This window comes from Nannospalax galili, unplaced genomic scaffold (assembly GCF_000622305.1).
Source record: "Nannospalax galili isolate Female #2095 unplaced genomic scaffold, S.galili_v1.0 scaffold1812, whole genome shotgun sequence".
Taxonomy (NCBI): domain Eukaryota; kingdom Metazoa; phylum Chordata; class Mammalia; order Rodentia; family Spalacidae; genus Nannospalax; species Nannospalax galili.
In genome coordinates this window covers 426,313-449,573 of record NW_008331838.1, presented here as the reverse complement: position 1 = coordinate 449,573, position 23,261 = coordinate 426,313, and the positions used below count along the sequence as shown (strand labels likewise).

At 56.3% G+C, this 23,261-nt stretch overlaps 1 protein-coding gene across 1 annotated transcript in view; it reads left to right on the top strand.

Annotated features, from left to right (window-relative positions):
* The window catches only part of Obscn (obscurin, cytoskeletal calmodulin and titin-interacting RhoGEF), a 149,322-nt gene that overhangs the window by 89,611 nt on the left and 36,450 nt on the right, over positions 1-23,261 (top strand). Inside the window, 25 exon segments of the mRNA XM_029560576.1 lie at positions 20-283; positions 1,123-1,389; positions 2,016-2,282; positions 3,235-3,507; positions 4,040-4,315; positions 4,759-4,955; positions 5,139-5,214; positions 10,436-10,708; positions 12,304-12,591; positions 12,846-13,163; positions 14,106-14,479; positions 15,554-16,430; positions 17,182-17,460; positions 18,228-18,306; positions 18,624-18,742; positions 18,951-19,148; positions 19,281-19,313; positions 19,517-19,615; positions 19,789-20,007; positions 20,527-20,587; positions 20,921-20,991; positions 21,489-21,611; positions 21,763-21,902; positions 22,552-22,752; positions 22,906-22,988. Of these exon segments, the coding sequence (XP_029416436.1) occupies positions 20-283; positions 1,123-1,389; positions 2,016-2,282; positions 3,235-3,507; positions 4,040-4,315; positions 4,759-4,955; positions 5,139-5,214; positions 10,436-10,708; positions 12,304-12,591; positions 12,846-13,163; positions 14,106-14,479; positions 15,554-16,430; positions 17,182-17,460; positions 18,228-18,306; positions 18,624-18,742; positions 18,951-19,148; positions 19,281-19,313; positions 19,517-19,615; positions 19,789-20,007; positions 20,527-20,587; positions 20,921-20,991; positions 21,489-21,611; positions 21,763-21,902; positions 22,552-22,752; positions 22,906-22,988 (5,455 nt within the window).

Here is a 23,261-nt window from a genome sequence, read left to right as displayed (position 1 = left end):
ACTGCTTGGTCTTCCCCAGCCCTGCCCACCAGATTTATAGAAGACTTGAGAAGCCAAGAGGCCACGGAAGGTACCACAGCCACGTTGAGATGCCAGCTGAGCAAAGTGGCCTCTGTGGAGTGGAGGAAGGGAGCAGAGACCCTGAGAGATGGGGGCAGATACAGCCTGAGGCAGGATGGAGCAGCGTGTGAGCTGGAGATCTGTGGCCTGGCCGTGGCTGATGCTGGGGAGTACTCGTGTGTGTGTGGGAAGGAGAGGACCTCAGCCACGCTGAGTGTTACGGGTAAAGCTTTCCTGTGGCCACATGATGTGTGTGGACTTCTGTCCTTGCTCTGTGTCTGCCCTGTCCCACATTCTGCCTGTCCCCAGGACTGCCCCTTCCCTCTGTCTGGTAGCTGTTGCCACACCTTTCAGTATGTTGGCATCTTTACTCCCCGGACCCTGATTCCTGCTACTGTGGTCGTCATGGAGAAGAATTCCCCACCGCTGTGCTCCCACTTTTTGTCACCTCCGTTTGAGTTTTTGTGTGTCATGTTCAGCCAAATATTCTCTTTTGTGGGGGTGAATTGGGTATCCAGAGAGGAGAGGTGGGCCCCCCTGTGGGCTGTGTATCCTGTCCCTGGTTCCTAGTATGGCCCAGGAGCTTCTGTATACCTTGAAGTCTCATGAACTTGGAGGACAGAACTTTGCCTGGGCCTAAAGGGTCTGGCTGTTTCCTGGGGTCTGCAAGACACACCATGCACTGGTGTGAGGGACAAGGGCCTTCCTGGGGCCTAGGAGGAGCAAAGCCATGTCCAGGGTTTGGTCTGAAGCTGTGATCTTGGAGGATAAAGCCCTTTCCTGGGTTGTGGTCTATAGGGACTGGACTTGATTCTATTCTGAATGGTGGGTCCTAGGAATGTAGCCCTATAGGGGGCTGGACTGTCTGAGTGGGAAGCCAACTTCAGAAAAGCTAGAGTCGGGTCTTCAGCCTCCCCACCAGCTTCCTAACCTTGAGGCACACATTAAACTGTGCCCCCGCCCCACACCGCCCTGCCATAGGACTTCGGGGAAGCTCAGCCCTCACCCTCTTCACCTACCCTGTGGTGCTGAGCCTGCCACCCACACCCCATCTTCTTGCAGCCCCACAGGTAGTCTTCCAAAAGCCACTACAGAACCTGCAGGTGGAAGAAGGCTCTGTGGCTAGCCTGCGGTGTGAACTCTCTGTGCCCAATGTCGCCGTGGTCTGGAGCAAGGGCGGCCTGGAGCTGCAGGCCGGTGAGCACCAGGAGCCCCAGCGTCAGGGGTGTATCGCAGAGCTCGTGCTGAGGGATGTGAGGCGTGAGGATGCGGGCGAATATAGCTGTACCTGTGGCTCCCAGACCACAAGTGCCACGCTCATGGTCACAGGTGTGTGTCCGAGGCTGATGGGCTCTGATGGTGGGGGCGGGCTGGGTGCGTGCAGTTTCCACGCTGGCCCTCACAGCTCCAGCCTCATCTCAGGTGTCCCAGAAGAACTCACTCAAATTGGGGGAGGTGGTACCTACCCTGATGTCGGCCTCTCCCACCAGTAGGTGGGCCCTTGAGGTCCCTCCCCTGAACACTTTGCTCAGGGCTCTCCCTTCTAAGGTAGGTCCCCACCTGCTGTGTCAGGTTGCCTAGGTCTTAAAGACCTCCTGGTTGTTGTGCCTTCTGTCCTTTCCTTCCACCCCTGACCCCAGTTTCCTTATAGTTCTGATGTGGCTCCTTCCCTTCCTCCTGTCTCCTACGTAGCTGTGCCCCAGGGCCCTCCCCTTTGACTAGCTGCTCCTGCACACTGCTCTCCTGCACGCTCCTCCCTTCAGGTGATCTCCCCTCCCTGGTAGCTGCCTGGGCAGGAACAGCAACCTCCCTCTCCCAGGCAGCTCCCCAGTGTGGATCCTGATCACAGATCTGTCATGGGTGGTTCTCTGACTATGACATGTAGCTTGTCCCTGCTGTGCTTTGTACCCTTAGCTGCTCAGGGAGCTGTCTCACAGTGTCCCTCGATCTTGCAGCTGCTCCTGTGCGGTTCCTCCGGGAGCTGCAGGCCCAGGAGGTGGATGAGGGGGCTACAGCACATCTGCGCTGTGAGCTGAGCAGGCAGCCTGTGAGCTTGGAGTGGCGCAAGGACTCCCTGCAGCTGTTCCCTTGCTCCAAGTATCAGATGCTGCAGGAGGGCACAGCCGCCGAGTTGCTGGTGCACGGGGTGGAGCAGGAGGACGCAGGCGAATACGTCTGTGATGCAGGTCACTCACAGAGCGTGGCCAGGCTCGCGGTCCGAGGTGAGCTGCCTGTGGCCCCTGTGTGCCCCGGCCTCCTAGTCCTTGGAGGAGCCCCAGAAGACCTCACTCAAATTGGGGGAGGTGGGACCTACCCTGATGTCGGCCTCTCCCACCAGTAGGTGGGCCCTTGAGGTCCCTCCCCTGAACACTTTGCTCAGGGCTCTCCCTTCTAAGGTAGGTCCCCACCTGCTGTGTCAGGTTGCCTGGTTGTTGTGCCTTCTGTCCTTTCCTTCCACCCCTGACCCCAGTTTCCTTATAGTTCTGATGTGGCTCCTTCCCTTCCTCCTGTCTCCTACGTAGCTGTGCCCCAGGGCCCTCCCCTTTGACTAGCTGCTCCTGCACACTGCTCTCCTGCACGCTCCTCCCTTCAGGTGATCTCCCCTCCCTGGTAGCTGCCTGGGCAGGAACAGCAACCTCCCTCTCCCAGGCAGCTCCCCAGTGTGGATCCTGATCACAGATCTGTCATGGGTGGTTCTCTGACTATGACATGTAGCTTGTCCCTGCTGTGCTTTGTACCCTTAGCTGCTCAGGGAGCTGTCTCACAGTGTCCCTCGATCTTGCAGCTGCTCCTGTGCGGTTCCTCCGGGAGCTGCAGGCCCAGGAGGTGGATGAGGGGGCTACAGCACATCTGCGCTGTGAGCTGAGCAGGCAGCCTGTGAGCTTGGAGTGGCGCAAGGACTCCCTGCAGCTGTTCCCTTGCTCCAAGTATCAGATGCTGCAGGAGGGCACAGCCGCCGAGTTGCTGGTGCACGGGGTGGAGCAGGAGGACGCAGGCGAATACGTCTGTGATGCAGGTCACTCACAGAGCGTGGCCAGGCTCGCGGTCCGAGGTGAGCTGCCTGTGGCCCCTGTGTGCCCCGGCCTCCTAGTCCTTGGAGGAGCGGGCGCCTTGTTCAGGAGGAGCAGGAGGGTTGGAACCTGTGACTCTTAGTATTCTTTCATGCCCCCCCAGCTCCTAAGTCCAAATTCAAGACTGGGCTGCAGAACACAGAACAGGAAGCAGGTAGTGTGGCCCGGCTGTGTTGTCAACTGAGCGAGGCCGAGCCAGGGGCCCCGGTACAGTGGCTCAAGGAGGGTGTAGAGCTGCATAAGGGTCCCAAGTACGAGATGCAATGCCAAGGAGTCATCTGTGAGCTACTGATCCATGGGCTCGAGGCCAAGGACACAGGGGAGTACGCCTGTGTGGTGGGTGGCCAGAAAACCTTGGCCTCCCTTAGAGTCAAAGGTGAGTAGCTGACCCCAGGAGGGGTGGGTTGAGCTTTCCCCACCATGCCCACTCCTTAGGGCTCTCCTGGGTGTAGCTTACAGGGCAGAGGTCCCTTGCATCACAGATCTCCCTTCTGCCTCTCCACTACCTCCTGACCTGATCCTTCAACTGAAGGGCTTTAGCAATCAGGACAAACCTCAGCTCCCGAAGGCTGCCCAGACTCTTCTCTCCTAACCAGCAGGTGCAACATCTCTGGCCTGTGTGGCTTTCTCTGACCCCTTTCCCATTTCTCCAGAAGGCCTTGCATCATGGTGACCTAGCCAGGGTAGGCCTGGCAACAGTATCAAGGCCAAACAGGACACACCATCCTGCAACTTGAGTCTCTCCCTTGGCTTATGGGGAGGCAGGTGCCCCAGCCCAGCTCCTATACCTCTGAGCTCAGCGGATGACATGCCATGTAGCAGAACATCAGAATGGCAAGGAAGGCTTTCTGGAGCGGAGGGTGTAGGAGCGAGGCTCGGGCTGATATAGACCACCCCATCCCCTCCAGAGCCTGAGGTGACCATTGTGCGGGAACTGGTTGGTGCAGAAGTGCAGGCTGATGAGGACGTGGAGTTCAGCTGTCAGGTGTCACGAGCAGGAGCCACGGATGTACAGTGGCGTCTCCAGGGCCTGCCACTGCAGAGCAATGAAGTGACAGAGGTGGCTGTTCTTGGGGACGGCCGAACCCATGTGCTCCAGCTGAAGGGTGTGACACTGGAGGATGCTGGCACTGTCTCTTTCCATGTGGGCAGCCACTCTTCTTCTGCTCAGCTCACTGTCCGAGGTAGCTGGCTCTGGTGGGCCTCCCTCACTTGGGAGAGACTGTCCAGCAGGCCTGGGCCTTTTGGGAGGACCGAGGTAGACAGCCACAATCTTTAGGGGCTGAATTTCTGGCAGGGAGGTGGACTTGTGTATTGGCAATTCCACAGCTGGTTTGTGCTGGTGGGTGGTGTGGTGGGCTTCCCAGAAGCTCATACTATTGGAGCTCAGAACCTGCCCCCAGCCCTCATGAGACCCTGCAGACTGTGGCTCACTCCCAGCTCCAGATCATCTCCAGCATCTCCGTGGGCCTCCACATAAAACTGGAGGAGGAAGTTGATAACATGCTCCCATGGGTTTGTCCTCAGGGATTGGAGTGGGGTGTCATGGAACCCCTGGGATTGGGAGCTGTACCAAGAGAGGGACTTTCCAGGTGCAAAGGCTGATGCCTGTGTCTCCTGTGTTCAGTCCCTGAGGTAACCATCCTGGAGCCCCTGCAGGATGTGCAGCTCAGCGAGGGCCAGGATGCCCACTTCCGGTGCCGACTGTCCAGGGCCTCCAGCCAGGAGGCCCGCTGGGCTTTGGGAGGGGTGCCGTTGCAGGCCAATGAGATGAACGACATCACTGTGGAGCAGGGCACACTCCACCTGCTCACTTTGCATAAGGTGGGGCTCTGGGACCTGTTTCTACCTGATGAAGAAGGTTCTTTGTCCATTAGGGAAGACCCTCTTTCAGAGGATTGGGCTGGGGAGGTGATGAACCCCATCACTGGGGGCTGGAAGGATGAATCAGCCCCTTTTTGGTCAGGATGGGGTATAAGGCCAAGCATCTTCCTCCTGCCTCCTTAGGTGACCCTCGAGGATGCTGGAACAATCACTCTCCAAGTGGGCTCATGTTCCTCAGAAGCCCAGCTGAAGGTTGCAGGTGGGCATCCCCATCCCACACCCAGTCCCTCTGCCAGTGGATGCCTGTTTCTCCCAGCTCTGTGTCTGTTAGAGGGGGTCAGAAGCCCAAGACTTCCAGCAATGATTTTTTCACTGAAGCTAGCCACTGGCCAGAAGAGGCCACTAGGATGGTTGGTAAAGATGTCTTCAAAAAATCCTGGGATGTGTGCATGGCATCTTAAGCCAGAATTGTTGCTATCTATAGGAAGAGCTGGAGAATCTGGCTGCCATGGACTTGGGCCTTGATGGGGACAGGGCCAGCCCTTGCTGTGTAGGTCCTTGTACATGCATTCACATCCATGTCGATGCACACTCTCACGTTCAAAAGGCTCAGAGGTGTATGCTTTTGACATATGTATGGATCTGGCTGTGGTATATGCAGCTGCAGCATGCAGACAGGATTTTGGGAAACTTCATTTTAGAGTGTACCTTGCCCCAAGTGTCTGGCTTTGAGCAACCTTCCTGTGCTGTTCTATTCTGGTTCTCAGCCTGGTCCCATCAACCCATCCATCACCCATTCATCTGTTTATCCATCTACCATGCATGCATGCACCTATTTACTACTGTTGTTTGTCATCCAGTCACTTCCATTATTCATCTACCTTTCATTTACCTATCACCCATCTTCTGCAGCAAGCTACCCATTTGTGTAATTATTCGTGATTTGTCCATCCACCTACCAACCATTCATCATCCATCTGTCATCTGTAAGTCCAGATTCACCATCCATCCATTCATACCTCCATCCCTTCAAGTACCAAGCTACCATACAGTCATCTATTAGCCATTGAACCAACCCTCTGAGCCCTTACCCTTCAAATCTAGAATCTCAAGATAGGTCACATGGAGCTTTGCCTTTATGGAGCCTCCAGTCGGCTGAAGGAAGCTAGACATGGGGACTATATGTGTTCGTAGTCCCATGTCCCCCTGTAACTTCAGAGGTGGCCAGACATGATTAGTTCTATGGCCCATGGTCCTGAGAAAGGCTGCCAAGTGCCAATGTTTTTAAGTGTGAAGAGTCCTAGGTAGGGGTAGGGCAGAAAGGGCCTGTGCTCACTAGGAATGGCATGGAGCTGCAGGCTGCACTTCAATCCTGCTCTAGACTAGATGTTCCCATCTTGGGTAAGCTGGCTCATGTATGGCCTCATGTGGCCTTGGGAGGGTACTAGGCATGGGTGTGAATGAGTGTCCAGGTAGGTGTGTGATGGACAGGCTTGGGAATTGGTGCTGGAGGAGGGAATGAGATATTGATAGAGTGGCAAGTGGGGCTCAGATGTGTATTTGGGGGAAAATTAGGGGCTGGTGCTGGAGTGTCAATGGGAAAAGGTATGAAGAGGCACCTGAGGAAACCCTCGGGGGTGAGTCTGAGGGCTACCCTGTCCATCTTTGGCCTGCTGGATACTGGTATCTTTACAAGTGGTTCCTGTCTCCTTTCATCCTCATCATGTGCTATAGAAGCAAATTTGATAGAAGTGCTGGGACTTTGCCAGTTTTCCCCAGGAAGGCATGTAGAAAATGCTTAGAAGTGTGGGTAGGGGTGGTATCCTTTTTGCCTCACCAGAAATAGCAAGTGTTGGAAGAGACTTTGGATCTTATTCTGGCCTGGGGAATGGGAAGTCAGCTGTGCAGATACTAATGGCTTAGAGTGCTCAGCTCTTCCATCTGCTGTGGCTCCTCCAAGTGTCTATTAAAGAGGAAGGTCAGGGTGCTAGGGGACTGTATAGAGGGCACCTGCGTCTGGGAGACCCCTGAGCTTGGAGTCTGCTGTGTAGTCGGGGAGCAGTGTACCCAGTATCAGGGCCCTGGAGTCCTAAGGCTGGCAGGACCTTGGAGGACATCTGGACAGAGTGCTCCTTAGGGATGGAAGAAGCATCTGCTTCCACACGCCCAGGGATAGAGGGGAGACACTTCCTGGGCTGAGCCCTGCTCTCTTGGAACAGCAGTCCTTGGGGTTCCCCCCTCCTGCCTACACTGGATCAGAGAAGACAACCATTGTCAGGAGGAGCCTCAACTGTGGGGCTTGTCCATTCTGCCTTCTGAGAAATATGCAGCTGGGTGTCAGTGGCCTCCTGTAGGGGAATCCAGCAGTGCTCTGAGGTGTGTGGGATGCCCCCCCCCACCAGTCCATGGCTCAGTCGCTTTTCTTGAGCTCAGTGTGATGGCCTCTGTGCTCCTCTTTGACCAGAGTGTGCTGGCTGGCTGGGATGAATTTCTGGACCCCTGACTCTAGCCATTCTGGTCTGGGTAGTACCTGATTCAAGAAGGTTCTGGGTAGTCAAGCCAGTGAATCTCTGTTCTAGCAAATTCACCTAGACTCTGTAGCACAGGACACCCGAGTAGAGCACTGGGCTCCCCACATGCCAAATAATTCTCCAGTGGATGCCCTATAATTTGATTCAATTCTTCCATATCCTAGAATTACATAGATTCATAGGTTAAAGGCTCGGTCCATGAGAGCCCCATACAGATGCCAGTTGCAGGTGTTACCCTGCTAACTGTTCCAAGTGGGTGTCGGTGGGGCTTGCGCTGCCCCCAGGTTTGATCAGTTTGCTAGGACAGCTAGGAGTCAGGAAACAGTTGCTGTCACTGGTTTATCACACAGGATACCACTTAGGAACAGCCAGACCAAAGACTATCATCAGGTAGGGTGGGGAGTGGGGAGCAGGCTTTGCCCCATACAACACCTTCGGTCTTCCTGTTCACAGCATTTAAGCCCATCAGACCTCATTTGGTTTGTTTACTTTATCTCCAGCCTTACTGCTCCCACAGAGGCTGGTGGGTAGGGCTGGGCATTTCAGCCCCCTAGACACTCGTTCTTCCTGGTGGGTCAGCTTCTTTCTGAAGCAGGAACTTCATTGCATAGCCTCTAGTGTGATCACAAGGAGCTTGGTAGTGTAAGAGCACTTCTAACATTCAGGAAGTTCTGTGCCGGGAATAAGGGCAGAGACCAGACTGGCTGTCATACAACACTCCCACACCAGTGCCTCTGAGGGTGCCCCCCCATAGACCCCAGGGAGCCCCAGCCCAGACCTCCTTCTCACCCTCTTATGCAGAGGCAGCACTAAGCCTGGTACGTGGCTTACAGAATGTGGATGTCTTCGCGGGGGAGGTAGCCACGTTCTCCTGTGAGGTGTCTCGTGCAAGTGGGCCAGAGGCCCGCTGGTGGCTGGACGGTACTCTGCTGCAGGATAGCCCTGAGAGTGCCATCACTGTGCGAGAGGGGCTTGTTCACTCCCTCACGCTCTCGGGCCTGGGGGTGGCCGACTCAGGCACCATCACCTTCCGCACAGGGCCCCTGGTCTCCACAGCCAAGTTATTGGTCAAAGGTATTGGCCAGTGGGGACCTCCCCACGCTGGCGCTTCTGCCCCTGCCGACCCCGCATGCTTCCTGCAGGGTCCTGTGGAAGAGAGGAACGTCATTTACCAGCTTCCAGGGCCACAGACTAGCCATTGTTCCAAGCCTGTTGTGCTCCCAGGGCAACCTCATGTGGACACAAAAGACAGGCTCCCAATTTATTTCTTGAGAAGTTCAGTCTTGGTGAACTGTTCAGTTGGAGACCTGCCTCCTGCACATTTGCTGTGTGGGACCTGCTCACCACCCTGCCAGCTGCACACCCTAGCCACAAAGGCTAGCCCTTTAAGGGGGACTTCCTGGGTTCCTGATGGAGAAACCCCTCTCCAGGCCCTGCATTGGCCCTGAGCACAACTGCTTCTCTCCCTGTGGGCTTCCTTCTGAAGAACCGCTGTCTGGACAGGGAGGGCAGCAGGTTTCCAGGGACTCCAACCAGCCTCTTCCCAATGTTTCATTCAATGCCTTTGCCTAAGGTCTCCTATAAATACTCATAGAACCAGGTCCAGGGTGAGTAGCAATTGGTTGGGCAGGATTTCAACAGATGGAGATGGGATGGGGCTCCAGGGCAACAGAAAGCTACCACCCCCAAAGAGGGAGAAGCTGAGCTATAGCTGCAGACTCTGCCAAGGTCTAGGGGACCAAGAGTGTTTAAGGTGGAGCCTGTGTGTTATGTCTCAAAGGACCTAACCAAGCTAGAAGAGACCAGCCTGGACAAGCAGCTCGATAGTGCTATCTGCCATGGGTGGGATGAGTTATGTCTGGTGTGGAGGGCTCTGGGTAGCCATAATGGGCCTCCTTCCTGGCCACATTCCAGGCACCAATTGCTAAGCCATTGCCCACCAAAGCTCCATGCTTGCAGCTGCTGAGGCTACTAACCCAGACAGCAGAGGGTGGGAGGGCCATGGTGGCACTGCCCCAGGGGCTGACGTATGTCCGGCGTGTTGGCCGACAGATCCCACAGTGGAGGTGGTGAGTGCCATGCAGGACCTGGTGGTGGAGGAGGGTGGCTCAGCTGAGCTCCTCTGCCAGTACTCACGGCCCGTGCAGGCCACGTGGAAGATGGACGAGCGGGAGGTGTGCGCAGATGGGCACCGTGTCATCATAGAGCAGGACTGGACCGTGGCCAGGCTGACCTTCAGGCCAGCCTTGCCCTGTGACAGCGGCATCTATTCTTGTGAGGCCGCAGGCACTCGTGTGGTGGCACTGCTTCAAGTGCAAGGTGAGGCCACCTGGTGGGCAGGCCCAGCAGGGTCATGGTGGCATAGCAGGCAGTGACCACCAGCCATACAATGCACAGTGGGTAACACCCACAGAGGTGGCAACACAAAGCTGTAGCTGGGTTAGGACACTCCCGATCATGAGCTTGCAACTTCCTTGAGTAGCTAATAGAACTGGCAAGAGAGGAGAAGAGAGGAGTGTGGATTGGGGAGGTCTCTGGCAGGTGCAAGTTTGAGGATAGAGCCCTAGGAGTCAGGACAGCTCTAGAGGTGTGGTTTAGGGGACATGAAGAAAGGGTGTGGATTGCACCCTGAGACTGTAGGCACCCACCATTGTGGGAAAGGGCACAGCTCGGAGCCTCTAGTGAGGCTTGAGTCTGGGTTTGTGAGCTCTGGTCTGTGAACACCTGTGAGGTTTCTCATCTGTGAGGCATGGGATGCCCCCTGCCCATGTGGAATCCTATGCTAATGTGAACCCACTGGAGAGGGTGACACCTCTGCCAATAGACCTTGAGTACCACCCTCTGTGAGGGTTGCTGGGGTGCTGTTTCATTTAGTTTTGGGGTTCTTGCGAGAGATGGTAGTGAGGAATCCCTGGAGGCACAGAAACCTTAGCCCTGCTCTCCCCACAGCCAAGAACACAGTGGTACGTGGCCTGGAGAACGTGGATGCGCTAGAGGGCGGCGAAGCTCTGTTCGAGTGCCAGCTCTCCCAGCCTGAAGTGGCCGCCCACACCTGGCTGCTGGATGATGAACCTGTACACACATCAGCAAATGTGGAGGTGGTCTACTTTGAGAATGGCCTGCGGCACTTGCTGCTGCTCAAAAACCTGAAGCCACAGGACAGCTGCCGTGTGACCTTCCTGGCAGGGGATGTGGTCACATCTGCTTTCCTCACTGTCAGAGGTGAAAAGCTGAGGGAGTGTGTGATGGGGTGGGCAGGGTGAGACTCTTCCACAGCAGGCTGAGGTGCAAGCAGAGGAGGTGGTGAACCAGGAAGCATAGGAGGGGGGTGTCCTCTGAGATCCTCCACCAGAGGCTGTTCAGAAAGGGAAGGATGTTGGCTTTTGAGTCCCTCCCAGCTCCCTAGCAGGAAGCTGTGCTCCTGGCTCAGTGGCATTCAGCAGTATGGAAGGACTAGGCTCTGGGATGGGAGTCATACGTGGGACAGTCATTTCCAAGATGAAGCTCTACTTATAGCTGGGAGCAGCCACTCTGTAGGAGTGTGGCAGGGCACCCAGGAACGGAGCAGTGTCTCTCAGCCCCCTCTCAACAGAGGCACTACCTGGCTGGGAGAGTTGGGAGGTATCAGACCTCGAGACTCCTCACACAGGTGACTGGACCTCCTTGGTCTACAGGGCTGTAGGGACACAGAACTGGGGAGCGGGCCAGGAAATGGGAGGCAAGAGGAAGTCTCTATGACCCCTTCCCAGTGGCACATCCAACAGCAAGTAGGGGGCAGAGATCTCTGGGAACTCTCTCACTAGACAATCTTGAAGCATTGGGGGTGGGGCTGCTATCGGTCTCCCAGAACCCCAACATGAGGCCCCACTGAGCCAGGAAAATTTAGTGAGGTGTCAGTCTGAGACATGTCTAACTCAAGGCTAGGTTGAGGGTAGACCTTGTAAGGGCCAGGAGGTCTCAAATTCCCCTTCTGGAGCCCTCCTTTCCCCTTCCACAGGCTGGCGCTTGGAGGTCCTAGAGCCTCCACAAGACATATCTGTGCGAGCTGGAGCGCAGGCCCGATTCACGTGCATGCTAAGTGAGGCAGTGCCTGTGGGTGAGGCTACTTGGTACATCAATGGGGCTGCCATCCAGCCCAACGATGTTGACTGGACAGTTACCGCTGATGGCAACCACCATGCCCTGCAGCTGAACAATGCCCAGCCCCAGCATGCTGGGGAGGTCACGTTTGCAGCCCGTGATGCTGTGGCCTCTGCACGTCTCTCTGTGCTGGGTGAGTGGTTGGTGGAGGTCCCTCCCCTGCAGGTTGGGTCTGGCACACACATAACCAGTTGCTCCCACCCCTGCTCCCACGAGACTCGGGTAGATGACTATCCAGAGCTGGATTCTGTGGTTCCATCAGACCCCGAGATTCTGAGAATGGCACCTCTGTAGCTCCCCCTGCAGGTCTGAGAGGGTGACTAATTAAAGGTACCATGCTCAGCCTTGGACACTCCCTGGTTCTTGCCCGCTCCCCCCCTCCTCTTTGCCCAGTGTAGATCCAAGCCCAGCTCTTCGGGGTTTCAAGAGGACTGAGAGTCTACAGTCCTCATGGCTTCCCTGAGTTGTGGGCACCATGATGCGCAAACACACCAGACTGTGGGGACTTCCGTAGCATCCCTTGTTCCCAAGATAAGCTGGGCCACTGGGCGCAGTGTCCTACAAGACAGGAAGGGGATTTGCTCCACGTTCTATGCTGTGCTTAGAACAGGACCCCAGTGGCTGCTGGAGGGACTGCAGGTCCCAGTAGGTATGCTGCTCCATCCCCTTCCATACAGGTCTTCCTGACCCCCCAGAAGATGCAGAGGTAGTGGGTCGCAGTGGCCGTTCCGTGACCCTGTCCTGGGTGGCTCCCACAAGCGATGGTGGTGGTGGTCTGTGTGGCTATCGGGTGGAGATGAAGGAGGCATCCACGGGCCAGTGGCAGTTGTGCCATGAACTAGTACCTGGGCCAGAGTGTGTGGTGGACGGCCTGGTCCCTGGGGAGACCTACCGTTTCCGAGTGGCAGCTGTGGGACCGGCAGGCGCTGGGGAGCCTGTGCATCTGCCCCAGATGGTCAAGCTAGGTGAGTTACCACCCTCAATCCAAGAGAGAGCTAAGCTGCCCACACTGAAGGGAGAGACTCCCAGGGGGTGGGACATGGGCCCTTGGGTCCATCCTGGTTGATGTGACCTGTCTTCTGTGGATATTGTTCCTTAGCAGAGTCAACGGAACCTGCACCTGCACCTCCCCTGGCCTCAGCCCCAGCTCCAGCCTCAGCCCCAGCCCCAGCCCCGGCCCCAGCCCCGGCCCCAGCTTCGGCCCCAGCCCCAGTCCCAGCCCCAGCCTCGGCCCCAGCCCCAGTCCCAGCCCCAGCCTCAGCCCCAGCTCTACCCCAAGCCTCAGCCCCAGCCCCAGAGAGACGGCAGGTAGTGGTTGGTGAGGACGTGTGTCTGGAATTGGAAATGGCAGCTGAAGCTGGCGAGATCATCTGGCACAAAGGGACAGAGCGCATCCAGCCCAGCGGGCACTTTGAGATCCTCTCTCAGGGTCGGCGGCAGATGCTGGTGATCAAGGGCTTCAGGATGGAAGACCAGGGGGAGTACCACTGTAGCCCTGTGCAGGGCCTGCCCTCCATGGGAGCTGCCACTTTCCAGGGTGCGTCTGGGTTCTGGGGTGGGAAGCTCTGGGCGTGAAGAAAGGCTAACCGGGTCTTTCTCCTTGCTGTGCTCTGAAGACAGGGCTGAGAGTCCTCTCCATGACTGTGTGGTATGCAGGAAGACCGAGGCTTGACCAGATGAGGCAGGTCTCACGAGACAGAACTCTAGGCCAGCCCCCCGTTCTTGAGCAGGATTAGCAGTGGTTCTTCTAAATCCTGGGACTTCCTCCAGGTGTTCTGAGGCCTCTCCCGAAGCCGCCCCCACTCTGAGCATGCCCTCCCCTCAGTCCGCTCTGTGCTCCAAGGCACTCCCAGAACTCACTGAGTCCCACCCCTGCACTGAGCACCCCACAGCTCCCTCTGTACTCTTAGGGCCCCTGTGCTTTGATCTTTCCATGCTCTTAGCCCTCTCCCACTCCCCTATGCCCTGAAGTTCCACCCACAATGAGGGCCTCCTGTCCCTCACCCCATGTTCTCATACCCCCCAAACCTTGTGCTGAGTCTGTCCCCTAACTCAGCCCTCCTGTCCGAGGCAGTCTGTGTTCTGGGTCCTTCCTCTACCAACTGCACTCTGAGCCACACCCCATAGTAGAATTCCCTCCATCTCCCCTCTGTGCAGCACTGAGGTCCCTGTGAATCTGGGCTCCTGTACCAGCCACAGGGCCAAGCAGGTAGAACTAAGCCTAGTTTTATTTTGTTCAGCTATTTTTTGTTCTGCTTGAGTCACTGTGTGCCCCCTGAAGGAGGTAGACTGAAGGGGAACTAACATGGGGTAGGTCTGAGGCTGGGAGCATCTCGTAACTGGTAAAGGTGCCTGGTACAAGATGGAACAGAGGTCCAGGAGACCATAGCCAGGCCACACCCCAGTCAGCAGCAGAGGCAGGAATGGGACTGTGGCTCTGTCCTTCCTAGCCCACTGACAAGTCTGATGCCCTCCTCAGTGGTCATGACCCCAGGCTCTGAGACTGAGGCCCCCACGCAGCCCAGCCTGCCCCCAGAGGCAGCTCAAGAGGGTGACCTGCACCTGCTTTGGGAGGCCCTGGCCCGAAAGCGCCGCATGAGCCGAGAGCCCACGCTAGACTCCATCAGTGAGCTACCTGAGGAAGACAGTCGTGTGCAACATCTGCGGCAGGAGGCAGAAGAGACAGTCCCTGACCTCTCTGAGGACTACTCCACTGCTGATGAGCTCGCACGTACAGGAGAGGCTGACCTCTCACACACCAGCTCTGACGATGAGTCCCGGGCTGGTACCCCTTCCCTAGTTACCTACCTCAAGAAGGCCGGGGGTCCTGGGGTCTCACCCCTGGCCAGAGAGGTGAGCCTCTAATTGGCCTGTAAGGGGAAGGCTGGGAATCTCAGACTTTCACCGTCTATCCATGCTCCCGTCCTTAATCCCTCAACATGTCCATCCATCTACCATCTCCCACCATCTACCCACATGTGCATCATTTTTCCTTCCTACCATCCATTGATCCACCCCCATTCACTCCTCCACCTCTCCTTGCATCTATCCATCTGTCAATCTATTCACTGTCCACCCACCATTCTTCCATTTGTATATCCATCCATCATCCGTCCATCCGTCCATCTGTCTGTCCTTCTGTCCATCCATCCATCCGTCCACCCGTCCATCCATCCACCCGTCCATCTGTCCATCTATCCATCCATCCATCCATCCATCCACCCGTCCATCTGCCTCTGTGTTGTCTGCAGTTTGTCCTCTCATTTGGTCATCATCTGTCACTCCTGCACCTCTCCACCTGTTTGGCCACCTGTCCACTCACCTGTCTCCATCTTCCTGGCCACTAATTTGTTATCTAAACCTGTTGTACCCATTTGCCAGTTTATCAGTTTATCTTCCGGTCTGTTTAACTGAGTCATCACTCATCCATTGTCCACCCACCCAGCACCTACTCAGCCATCCCTTCACCCACACGTTTGTCCATTGTCCATCCTCCACCGTTCATTCGTTACTCAATACTCCTTCATCTGATCACTCATTGATCTGCCTCGTTTACCTGTTCAGCTATCCATCCATCCATCCACCATCATCTATCCTCCACTGTCCGTTCAGCCACATAACCATCTGCTGGTCTATTTGTGCATGCATTCTTCACACACACACACACACACACACACACACACACACACACACACACCAGTGTGTCCTGAAGAACTGGACCCTGCCTTTCTGATGTTTGGCATAATGTTGTTGGGCCCCACCTGGGTGACTGTAAACAGTGATTTCTGGGAGTTATATTTGGTTTAGGGGAGCAGTAGGAGCCAGCAGGCACTTGAACTGTCAATGGGTAGGAGGCAGAATGGAGTACTGGTGTGAGACCAGGCCTGTGTGTTCTGCCTTGCTATGACCTCGCTCTTGTACCCACAGCTTGGGGCCCCAGAAGGCCCCTCTGTGAAGCCACAGACGCAGCAGGAGCAGCCAGCACCTGCATGCCCAGCACCCAGAGACTTGAGTGCAGACGACCTGAGTGATCCCTCCCTGGACAAGGCAGCAGTGAAAATCCAGGCGGCCTTTAAGGGCTACAAGGTTCGAAAGGAGATGAAGCAACAGGAAGGGCCGGTGTTCTCCCGCACATTCGGGGACACAGAGGCACAGGTGGGGGATGTGCTGCGGTTGGAGTGTGTGGTGGCCAGCAAGGCGGATGTGCGGGCCTGCTGGCTGAAGGACGGCATAGAGCTGACCGATGGGCGGCACTACCACATCGACCAGCTCCAGGATGGCACCTGCTCTCTGCTGGTCACTGGCCTGGGCCGCGCTGACACTGGCTGCTACACCTGCCAGGTGAGCACCAAGTTTGGTCTTGTGAGCCACAGCGCTCGTGTGGTCGTCAGCGGAACCGAGAGTGAGGCCGAGAGCTCCTCGGGAGGTGAGCTGGATGATGCGTTCCGCCGGGCGGCACGGCGCCTACACAGGCTCTTCCGCACCAAGAGCCCAGCCGAGCTCTCGGAAGAGGAGCTCTTCCTCAGCGCAGATGAAGGCACCTCGGAACCAGAGGAGCCTGCAGACTGGCAGACCTACCGGGAGGACGAGAACTTTGTGTGCATCCGTTTTGAGGCACTCTCAGAGGCCCGCCAGGCAGTCACCTGCTTCCAGAACATGTTTGCCACTATGGGCATCGGGGTGGAGATCAGCCTCGGGGAGCAGGGACCCCGGGGAGTGGAGATGCGAATTGGCAAGGTGGCCCCTGCCTCCACACCTGCAGTGCCACTGGAGCAGGCACCTGGCTTGCAGACTTCAGATGCTGGTGAGTCCCCAGGCTGCACTGGCCTAGGATGAGACCTTTGGGTATGAGGTAGGGTGGGGAGAGAGGAGGGATACGGACTGATGCAGAGCATCAGCCTAGAGCTCTGGCTTGCAGTCCTGTGGAGGTGGGAGAGTCCTGACTTTGAGGTTAAACAGCTGAATCTGAGACCTGGCTCCACCTCTCATTAGTTGTGTGTGTTGTGGAGAGCTATTTAGCCCCTCTGAGCCTCAGTTTTCACAGTTGTGAAGTGGGAATGTGAATACTTTGTGTAAGCTTTGAGATGTAACCCACATGGAACAGTGGATTCATTGTGGTCCATTCCTCATAATGTTTCCCACTTCAGCAACTCAAAGTAATTAAGGTGCCATTTCATCGTGCACTGTGTCTCTCCTGGAACATCAGTAGGTTATAATGACTCATAGGGCTGTGTCTTGAGACCTCTCCAATTTAGGCCACGTGGGCCTTTAAGGTCCTGCAGAACTGCCAGGCCCCACATCCCCTCTGCCTACCCTTTCCAGTTCTCCACCCCCCTTGCTTCTCAGCAGCTTGGGAATCCAGAGAGAATTCTTAAGGAAGGGGTAAAAGCTCAGGATGTCTAACTGTTGAGTCTGTCTAGCTGTTGAGCCTGGGAGTGCTTCTGTGCAGATCATGGATGTCACACTGCCCTCTGGTGGCAATTTGCTTGGTATGGTGGCTAGGTATGATAGGCACCCCAAGGCTGATTCTCTGCACCCCTGCCTGTCTGTGCCAGCCCCGGTGTTTCTGACGGAACTGCAGAACCAAGATGTGCAAGACAGCTACCCTGTGAGCTTCGACTGCGTGGTGACAGGCCAGCCAGTGCCCAGTGTGAAGTGGTTTAAGGATGGGAAGTTGCTGGAAGAAGATGACCACTACATGATCAATGAGGACCAGCAGGGTGGCCACCAGCTCATCATCACGGCCGTGGTACCAGCCGACATGGGTGTCTACCGATGCCTGGCAGAGAACAGGGCGGGCGTGTCCTCCACCAAGGCTGAGCTCCGTGTAGAGTGTGAGTGCTACTCTACATGGGGCATCTTTAGGGTGGGCTGCTCTGGTCTGACCACCTCCTAAGACCCCACCTTGTAATACCTTCTCCCAGATTGATGTTCTTTGTAGAAACATTTAATTCATTTACTTATTTGTGTGTGCATGTGTGTGCACATGCACACATGCCATGCCATATGTGGAGGTCAGAGAGAACTAGTGGGGGTGGGTTCTCTCCTCCTACCATGTGGGTCCTGGGGTTTGAACTCAGGTCATCAGAATTGGTGGCAAGCACCTTTACCTGCTGAGTCATCTTGTTAGTCCAAGATTAATGTTTTAACATATGAATTTGTGGGATCACAAGCATTCCATCCATAACGACACAACAGAAGGTCAGTCTGGTCCTCTTACTCTATCCTGGCTGGCTGCCCAAGTACCCAGCTGTTATATTTGATGCCAGTATCTCTTCAATTCCTTATCTTCTTGTAGGATGGAACTGGATGATTTTGCTAGTGTCATTGTAGTTTATGAAGACTCCAAATCATGTGATATTTATAATTTGTTGGGCCAAGGAGGCTTATGGTTAGTTACAGGTTAGTTATAGTTAGAGGCTTATAGTTAAAGCCTGGAAATATGGGCCAAGTCACAAGCTGGGGCAGGGCAGGCACAGGAAGCTGTTGCCCTCCTCGCTTCCGAGTGCAGGTGGCTCTGCATGATCAGAGCTTCAGGGGGCTGAGGTGATCTGGAGCAAGGCCTGTGCCTGGTTGTTCTAGAACACCCTTCCTTCCACAGTGACGAGCACAGACTATGACACTGCAGCCGATGCCACAGAGACCTCATCATACTTCAGCGCCCAGGGATACCTATCCAGGTGGGGCCCCTCAGAGGCAGAGAGCCTGATGAGTGATTTTTTTCCCGGGGCCTCTGAGGAAGTGACCACGTCCTGCTGTCTGGGGCAGGGGGTTGGAGGGTTTGGACTGCCAAGCCAAATCTTGGAGACTTCTACCAGGCCCTGACAGCTCTGTTCCTCTGCCCTTCGGTTCCTCAAATCCTGGAGGCTCCATCCACTCTGTCCCTCAGTTTGGGGAACCTCAGCACCCTCCACATCTGACATTACCCCTTCGGCCCTCCTGTCTGGGACCTCCTTACCTGTTTTATAGCTGCCCCCTTGTTTGTCCTTCCTGTCAGCCGGGAGCAAGAAGGGACCGAGTCGGATGAGGGGCAGCTTCCTCAGGTGTTGGAGGAGCTCAAAGACCTCCACGTAGCCCCTGGAACCCACCTGGCCAGATTCCAGCTCAAGGTGAAAGGTGAGGGACCAGTGGAGGAGTGGGACAGACCAAGTGCTGTCTCCCATCGCCACAGTTGGGAGGGAGACCCCAGCCAAGAGGTAGTCATGTATGTAACCACCTGAATAAGGAGACCAATACCCTGTGGTGTCTGAGGGACCTCTGCTCTGGGCCTTCTGTCTCTCATTGGGAGATGGCCCTGAGCTGATGACTCCTCTCTGTGCCCCAGGCTACCCAGCCCCCAGACTTTACTGGTTCAAGGATGGCCAGCCCCTGACTGCATCTGCCCATATCCGCATGACCGACAAGAAGACCCTGCACACCCTAGAGGTCGTCTCAGTCACCCGGGAGGACAGTGGCCAGTATGCAGCCTACATCAGCAATGCCGTGGGCGCTGCCTACTCATCTGCCCGACTGCTGGTCCAAGGTGAGTGCTCTGAGGGACCAGACAGAGCTGACCCACACACCCTACCTATCAGATCAGCACAGTACCAGGTTTGGGGCCAGGGGCTAGGGCACCTATAGGTATTATGTGTCTGACTCCCTTCATGTCTTTCAGGTCCCGGTGAACCAGAAGAGAAGCCAGTGTCAGGTGAGAGGACCCCAGATGGGCAAGAGAGGGTGGACCATGGGTGTGAGACCAGATGGGCCTATACTGGCTGCAATGGAAGTGGGGACAGAAGGGTGCTTAGCAGAGGGGCCAGTAGGCACAGGCTTCAGTGGCCCCCTGGGGTTGGTGCATGGGAGGTGGGGTTTTTGTCAGGGGGTCCCCACGGGCTGGCCATTTCCTTCCAGATGTGCATGAGCAACTGGTGCCACCCCGGATCCTGGAGCGGTTTACCCCCAAGAAAGTGAAGAAAGGCTCCAGCATTACGTTTTCAGTGAAGGTGGAAGGTGAGATGACTCCCAGGGAGGGTCCCACAGTCCCTGTTCTGGACAGGAGAGGCCTTGTGCCTATGGGAGGGTTCTGCTCTTGGTGGGGTTGGCTCTGTCCCTGGGGGAGGGTTCTGCTCCTGGTGGGAGGGTTCTGTCTGTGCCAGGGATGAACCCACTGCCCCCTCTCCCAGGATGCCCGGCCCCCTCTGTGCATTGGCTCAAGGAAGAAGCAGAGAAGGGTGTACTGTGGATCGGCCCTGACACTCCTGGCTACACCATGGCCAGCTCTGCCCAGCAGCACAGCCTGGTCCTGCTGGACATTGGCCGGCAGCACCAGGGCACCTACACATGCATTGCCACCAATGCCGCTGGCCAAGCACTCTGCTCTGCCAGCCTGCATGTCTCAGGCTGTGAGTTGAGGGTCAGGCGGGTGGGCAGGTAATATGTGCATGGAAGGGGCTGTGGTGCTGGATGCTACACAGAATCAGGGTCTTCTTGGGGCATGCTGACCTTCAGCACCAGGGGCTGAGACCCCACCCAAGCCCCCCCTCCCCTCCTGTCATTCCCCCATAGTGTCAGGATGCCTCTAGAGCAGGCTAGGCCTCATGGGTACAGAAGGGTTTGGTGTGGGACCTCACACACCAAAGAGCCCCCGAGGCCCGGCCTCCACGCTATTCTGCGTGGTGGGCCCTAGAGTCCTCTGCTGTGCTTTCTGCTCTGTAGCCTCGTGTGGCCCCCTGTGAGCTGGCATTCTGTGGGAAGGCCCATGTTCTTGTTACCATTGAGGTGATTTGGGTCAGGAGCGGAATAGTGCAGGCTCTGTACAGCCCCTGCCCAGGGCTCAGAGATGTCCTGGGTAGGTCTAGACCTGGAGTTGGAAGCCTTGGGGTCCAGCAGTTCTTGTTGGTGACTTTCTGCTCTCCTGATAGTGCCCAAGGAAGGGGAACAGGAGAGAGTAAAGGAGGCCCTCATCTCCACCTTCCTGCAAGGGTGAGTAGAAGCTGTCCCAGGGCCACCAGGGTCACCAGGGCCAGGGTCATGGAAGGGCCCAAGAACTAGGAACAAGACAGCCATGCTGCTGGTGGTAACCACCTTGTCCTTCAGGGCAGACTGGCTCTGGCTGGCCCTTTTCCTTCCCCATGCCTCAGTTTACCCAGTGGGATGAGGGTTTCCCATAATCCCTCTGGTGTGGAGCTGATGACTGCTGTTCTAGTCTGTTGCCTCCAGATTCTCTTTCTGTCAGGAGCTTCTGCCTGAGGGAGGAAGGTGGTATGTGGTGGCAACCATTCCGGGCCTCTAAGGACACCCCTCCCCCACCCACAGGACAACCCAAACGGTCTCAGCCCAGATGTCAGAATCGGCAGGTTTCCCTGACCTTGCTGGCCAGAGAAAAGGTACAGGCAGGGTGGGCACTCTGAGCCCCCCTTACCTCCTGCCAGGTGGTAGTGCTGGGGCAGGGGTCCCCATGCTCCTGTAGGATGGCCCTGAGCTTTGGTTGGAGTCAGAACTATTTCTGATCTTTGTGAATCTGGGAACCTATGGGGTTTCAAGGGCAGCCTAGCCTGGACGAGGAGTTCTTGTCCAGTAGGCTGTGGAAGCTAGCGTTTCAGGCACAGAGAGCAGAGGTGAAATGAGCCACACTCCAGGGTTCTCCGTAGCTTGATAGATGGGTCTGACTCCTATCTAGCTCTGTCCTTGGCTGTGCTGTCTGTTCTCTAGTCACCTGCATGACTTTGTCCCGCCAACCCTCATCAGCCCTTGCCCTAGAGCCCTGGTCTACTCGGCCCACCTAGCATCCCTCAGGGCCAAAAATGGGCCTGCAGTGTAGGAAGTGCCTGGTAAGCACTCAGGAGAGGGTGGCTGTTCTGAGGGTCACTTTCGTACCTCCCAGGGGAGTCCCTGGTGACTGAGGAGGCCCGCAGCCACTTGTCCCTTGCTGAAGTGGGCACAGAAGAGTTTCTGCAGAAACTTACCTCCCAGATCACCGAGATGGTGTCGGCCAAGATCACACAGGGTGAGGATCTAGTGCTTACATGACCCAGGGGATGGTAGGCCCCAGTGGCCTTGTGCAGGGGGATGGGCCTGGGGCTATCCTGCTTTCCAGATCTGGAAATTGGATAGACGGGAGGCAGTTGGGTGGCATCACAACCCTTGTGCCTACCTAGCCAAGCTTCAGGTACCTGGGGGTGACAGCGACGAGGAGTCCAAGACACCATCTGCATCTCCCCGGCATGGTCGCTCACGTCCTTCCTCCAGTGTCCAAGAGTCCTCCTCAGAGTCCGAGGATGGGGACTCCCGTGGTGAGGTAGGTAGGCTAGGATCCTTGGGGAATGGGGGTGGTGGTGACCCTCCTTGAGAGCTATAGTGATGACGGGGCAGGGGCAGGATCCAGGGAAGAGTCGGAAAGTGGGTGTACCATAGGCTGTCAGGAGATGGGCTTCAGGCTTGAGGAAGACAGCATCTACCAGGCACACTCGAGGCAGGAAGTGGTGAACTAGGAACTAGGGACCAGCTTTCTACTGTGTCCTCCTCCTCCTTCCTTTCTGCCCACTCTCCTCTTCCTCCCTCTCCTGGTCTAGTGTACATGCACACTCTTAGATCCCAGGGTGGCTGATGAACAGGTAGTGTAGGCAGCCCCAGCTGAGGGCCCTGGGGCCAGGCAGAGATGTCTTGCCGGGTACAGGCAGGGGAGTCCATCGAGGTGCTTGGTGTTTGTGTGGAGATGGAAGGACAGAATGACCTTGAGACTCCTGTCCTGCACTCTGGAGCTTGGCAGGCCTGTGGCACCTCCCTGGCTCTCCTGATTCTGACTGCCTCCTCTCGGTAGATTGTGGGGGCTGTTCAGGGAGTTTGGAGGCTTCTCTCCTCTCTTATCTCCTGGCTGCTGGGACCCTTGGCAGGCCTGGCTGGCAACCCTATTCCCCTGAACTCAGTGCCCCTCTCCTCCCAATCAGATCTTTGACATCTACGTGGTCACAGCTGATTACCTGCCCCTGGGGGCAGAGCAGGATGCCATTACACTGAGAGAAGGCCAGTATGTGGAGGTCCTAGACTCGGCCCACCCCCTGCGCTGGCTTGTACGCACCAAGCCCACCAAATCCAGCCCTTCTAGGCAGGGCTGGGTGTCACCTGCTTATTTGGACAAGAGACTCAAGGTACCAGGTTGGGAGCTGAGGGAAGTGGAGCCTCAGGTCACTGACCCAAAGGCCCCTAGCGTTGTTATCTCCATTTGGGAGATATGAGCCTGACCTCCGCAGGACCAGAGCCAGAGCTCAGACCACCTCTGACAGAATTCTGTTTCTCACTAGCTGTCACCTGAATGGGGGCCCACTGAGGCCCCTGAGTTCCCTAGGGAGGCTGTGTCTGAGGACGAGTACAGGATGAGGTTGAGGTGAGTGTCCATTAGGGCTTCCCCTGGATGGCCTGCTACTCAAAGAAACCTGCTGCTTGACCTGCTGGATCCAGCTGGGGTTCTAGCCTGCTGCTTTTGTGGGAGCCCATGTGGACTGACTCCACATTGGGGATGGGTAAAGACAGAGGAGAGCAGAGTAAGCCCCATTTCAACTTGATTCTTGCAGCTGCTCTCACATAGGCTTTGTGCTGGTGGGACCATGCTGGGTAACTTTTTCATGGAGGGTACATATGGTAGAGGAGTGGGCCCCTT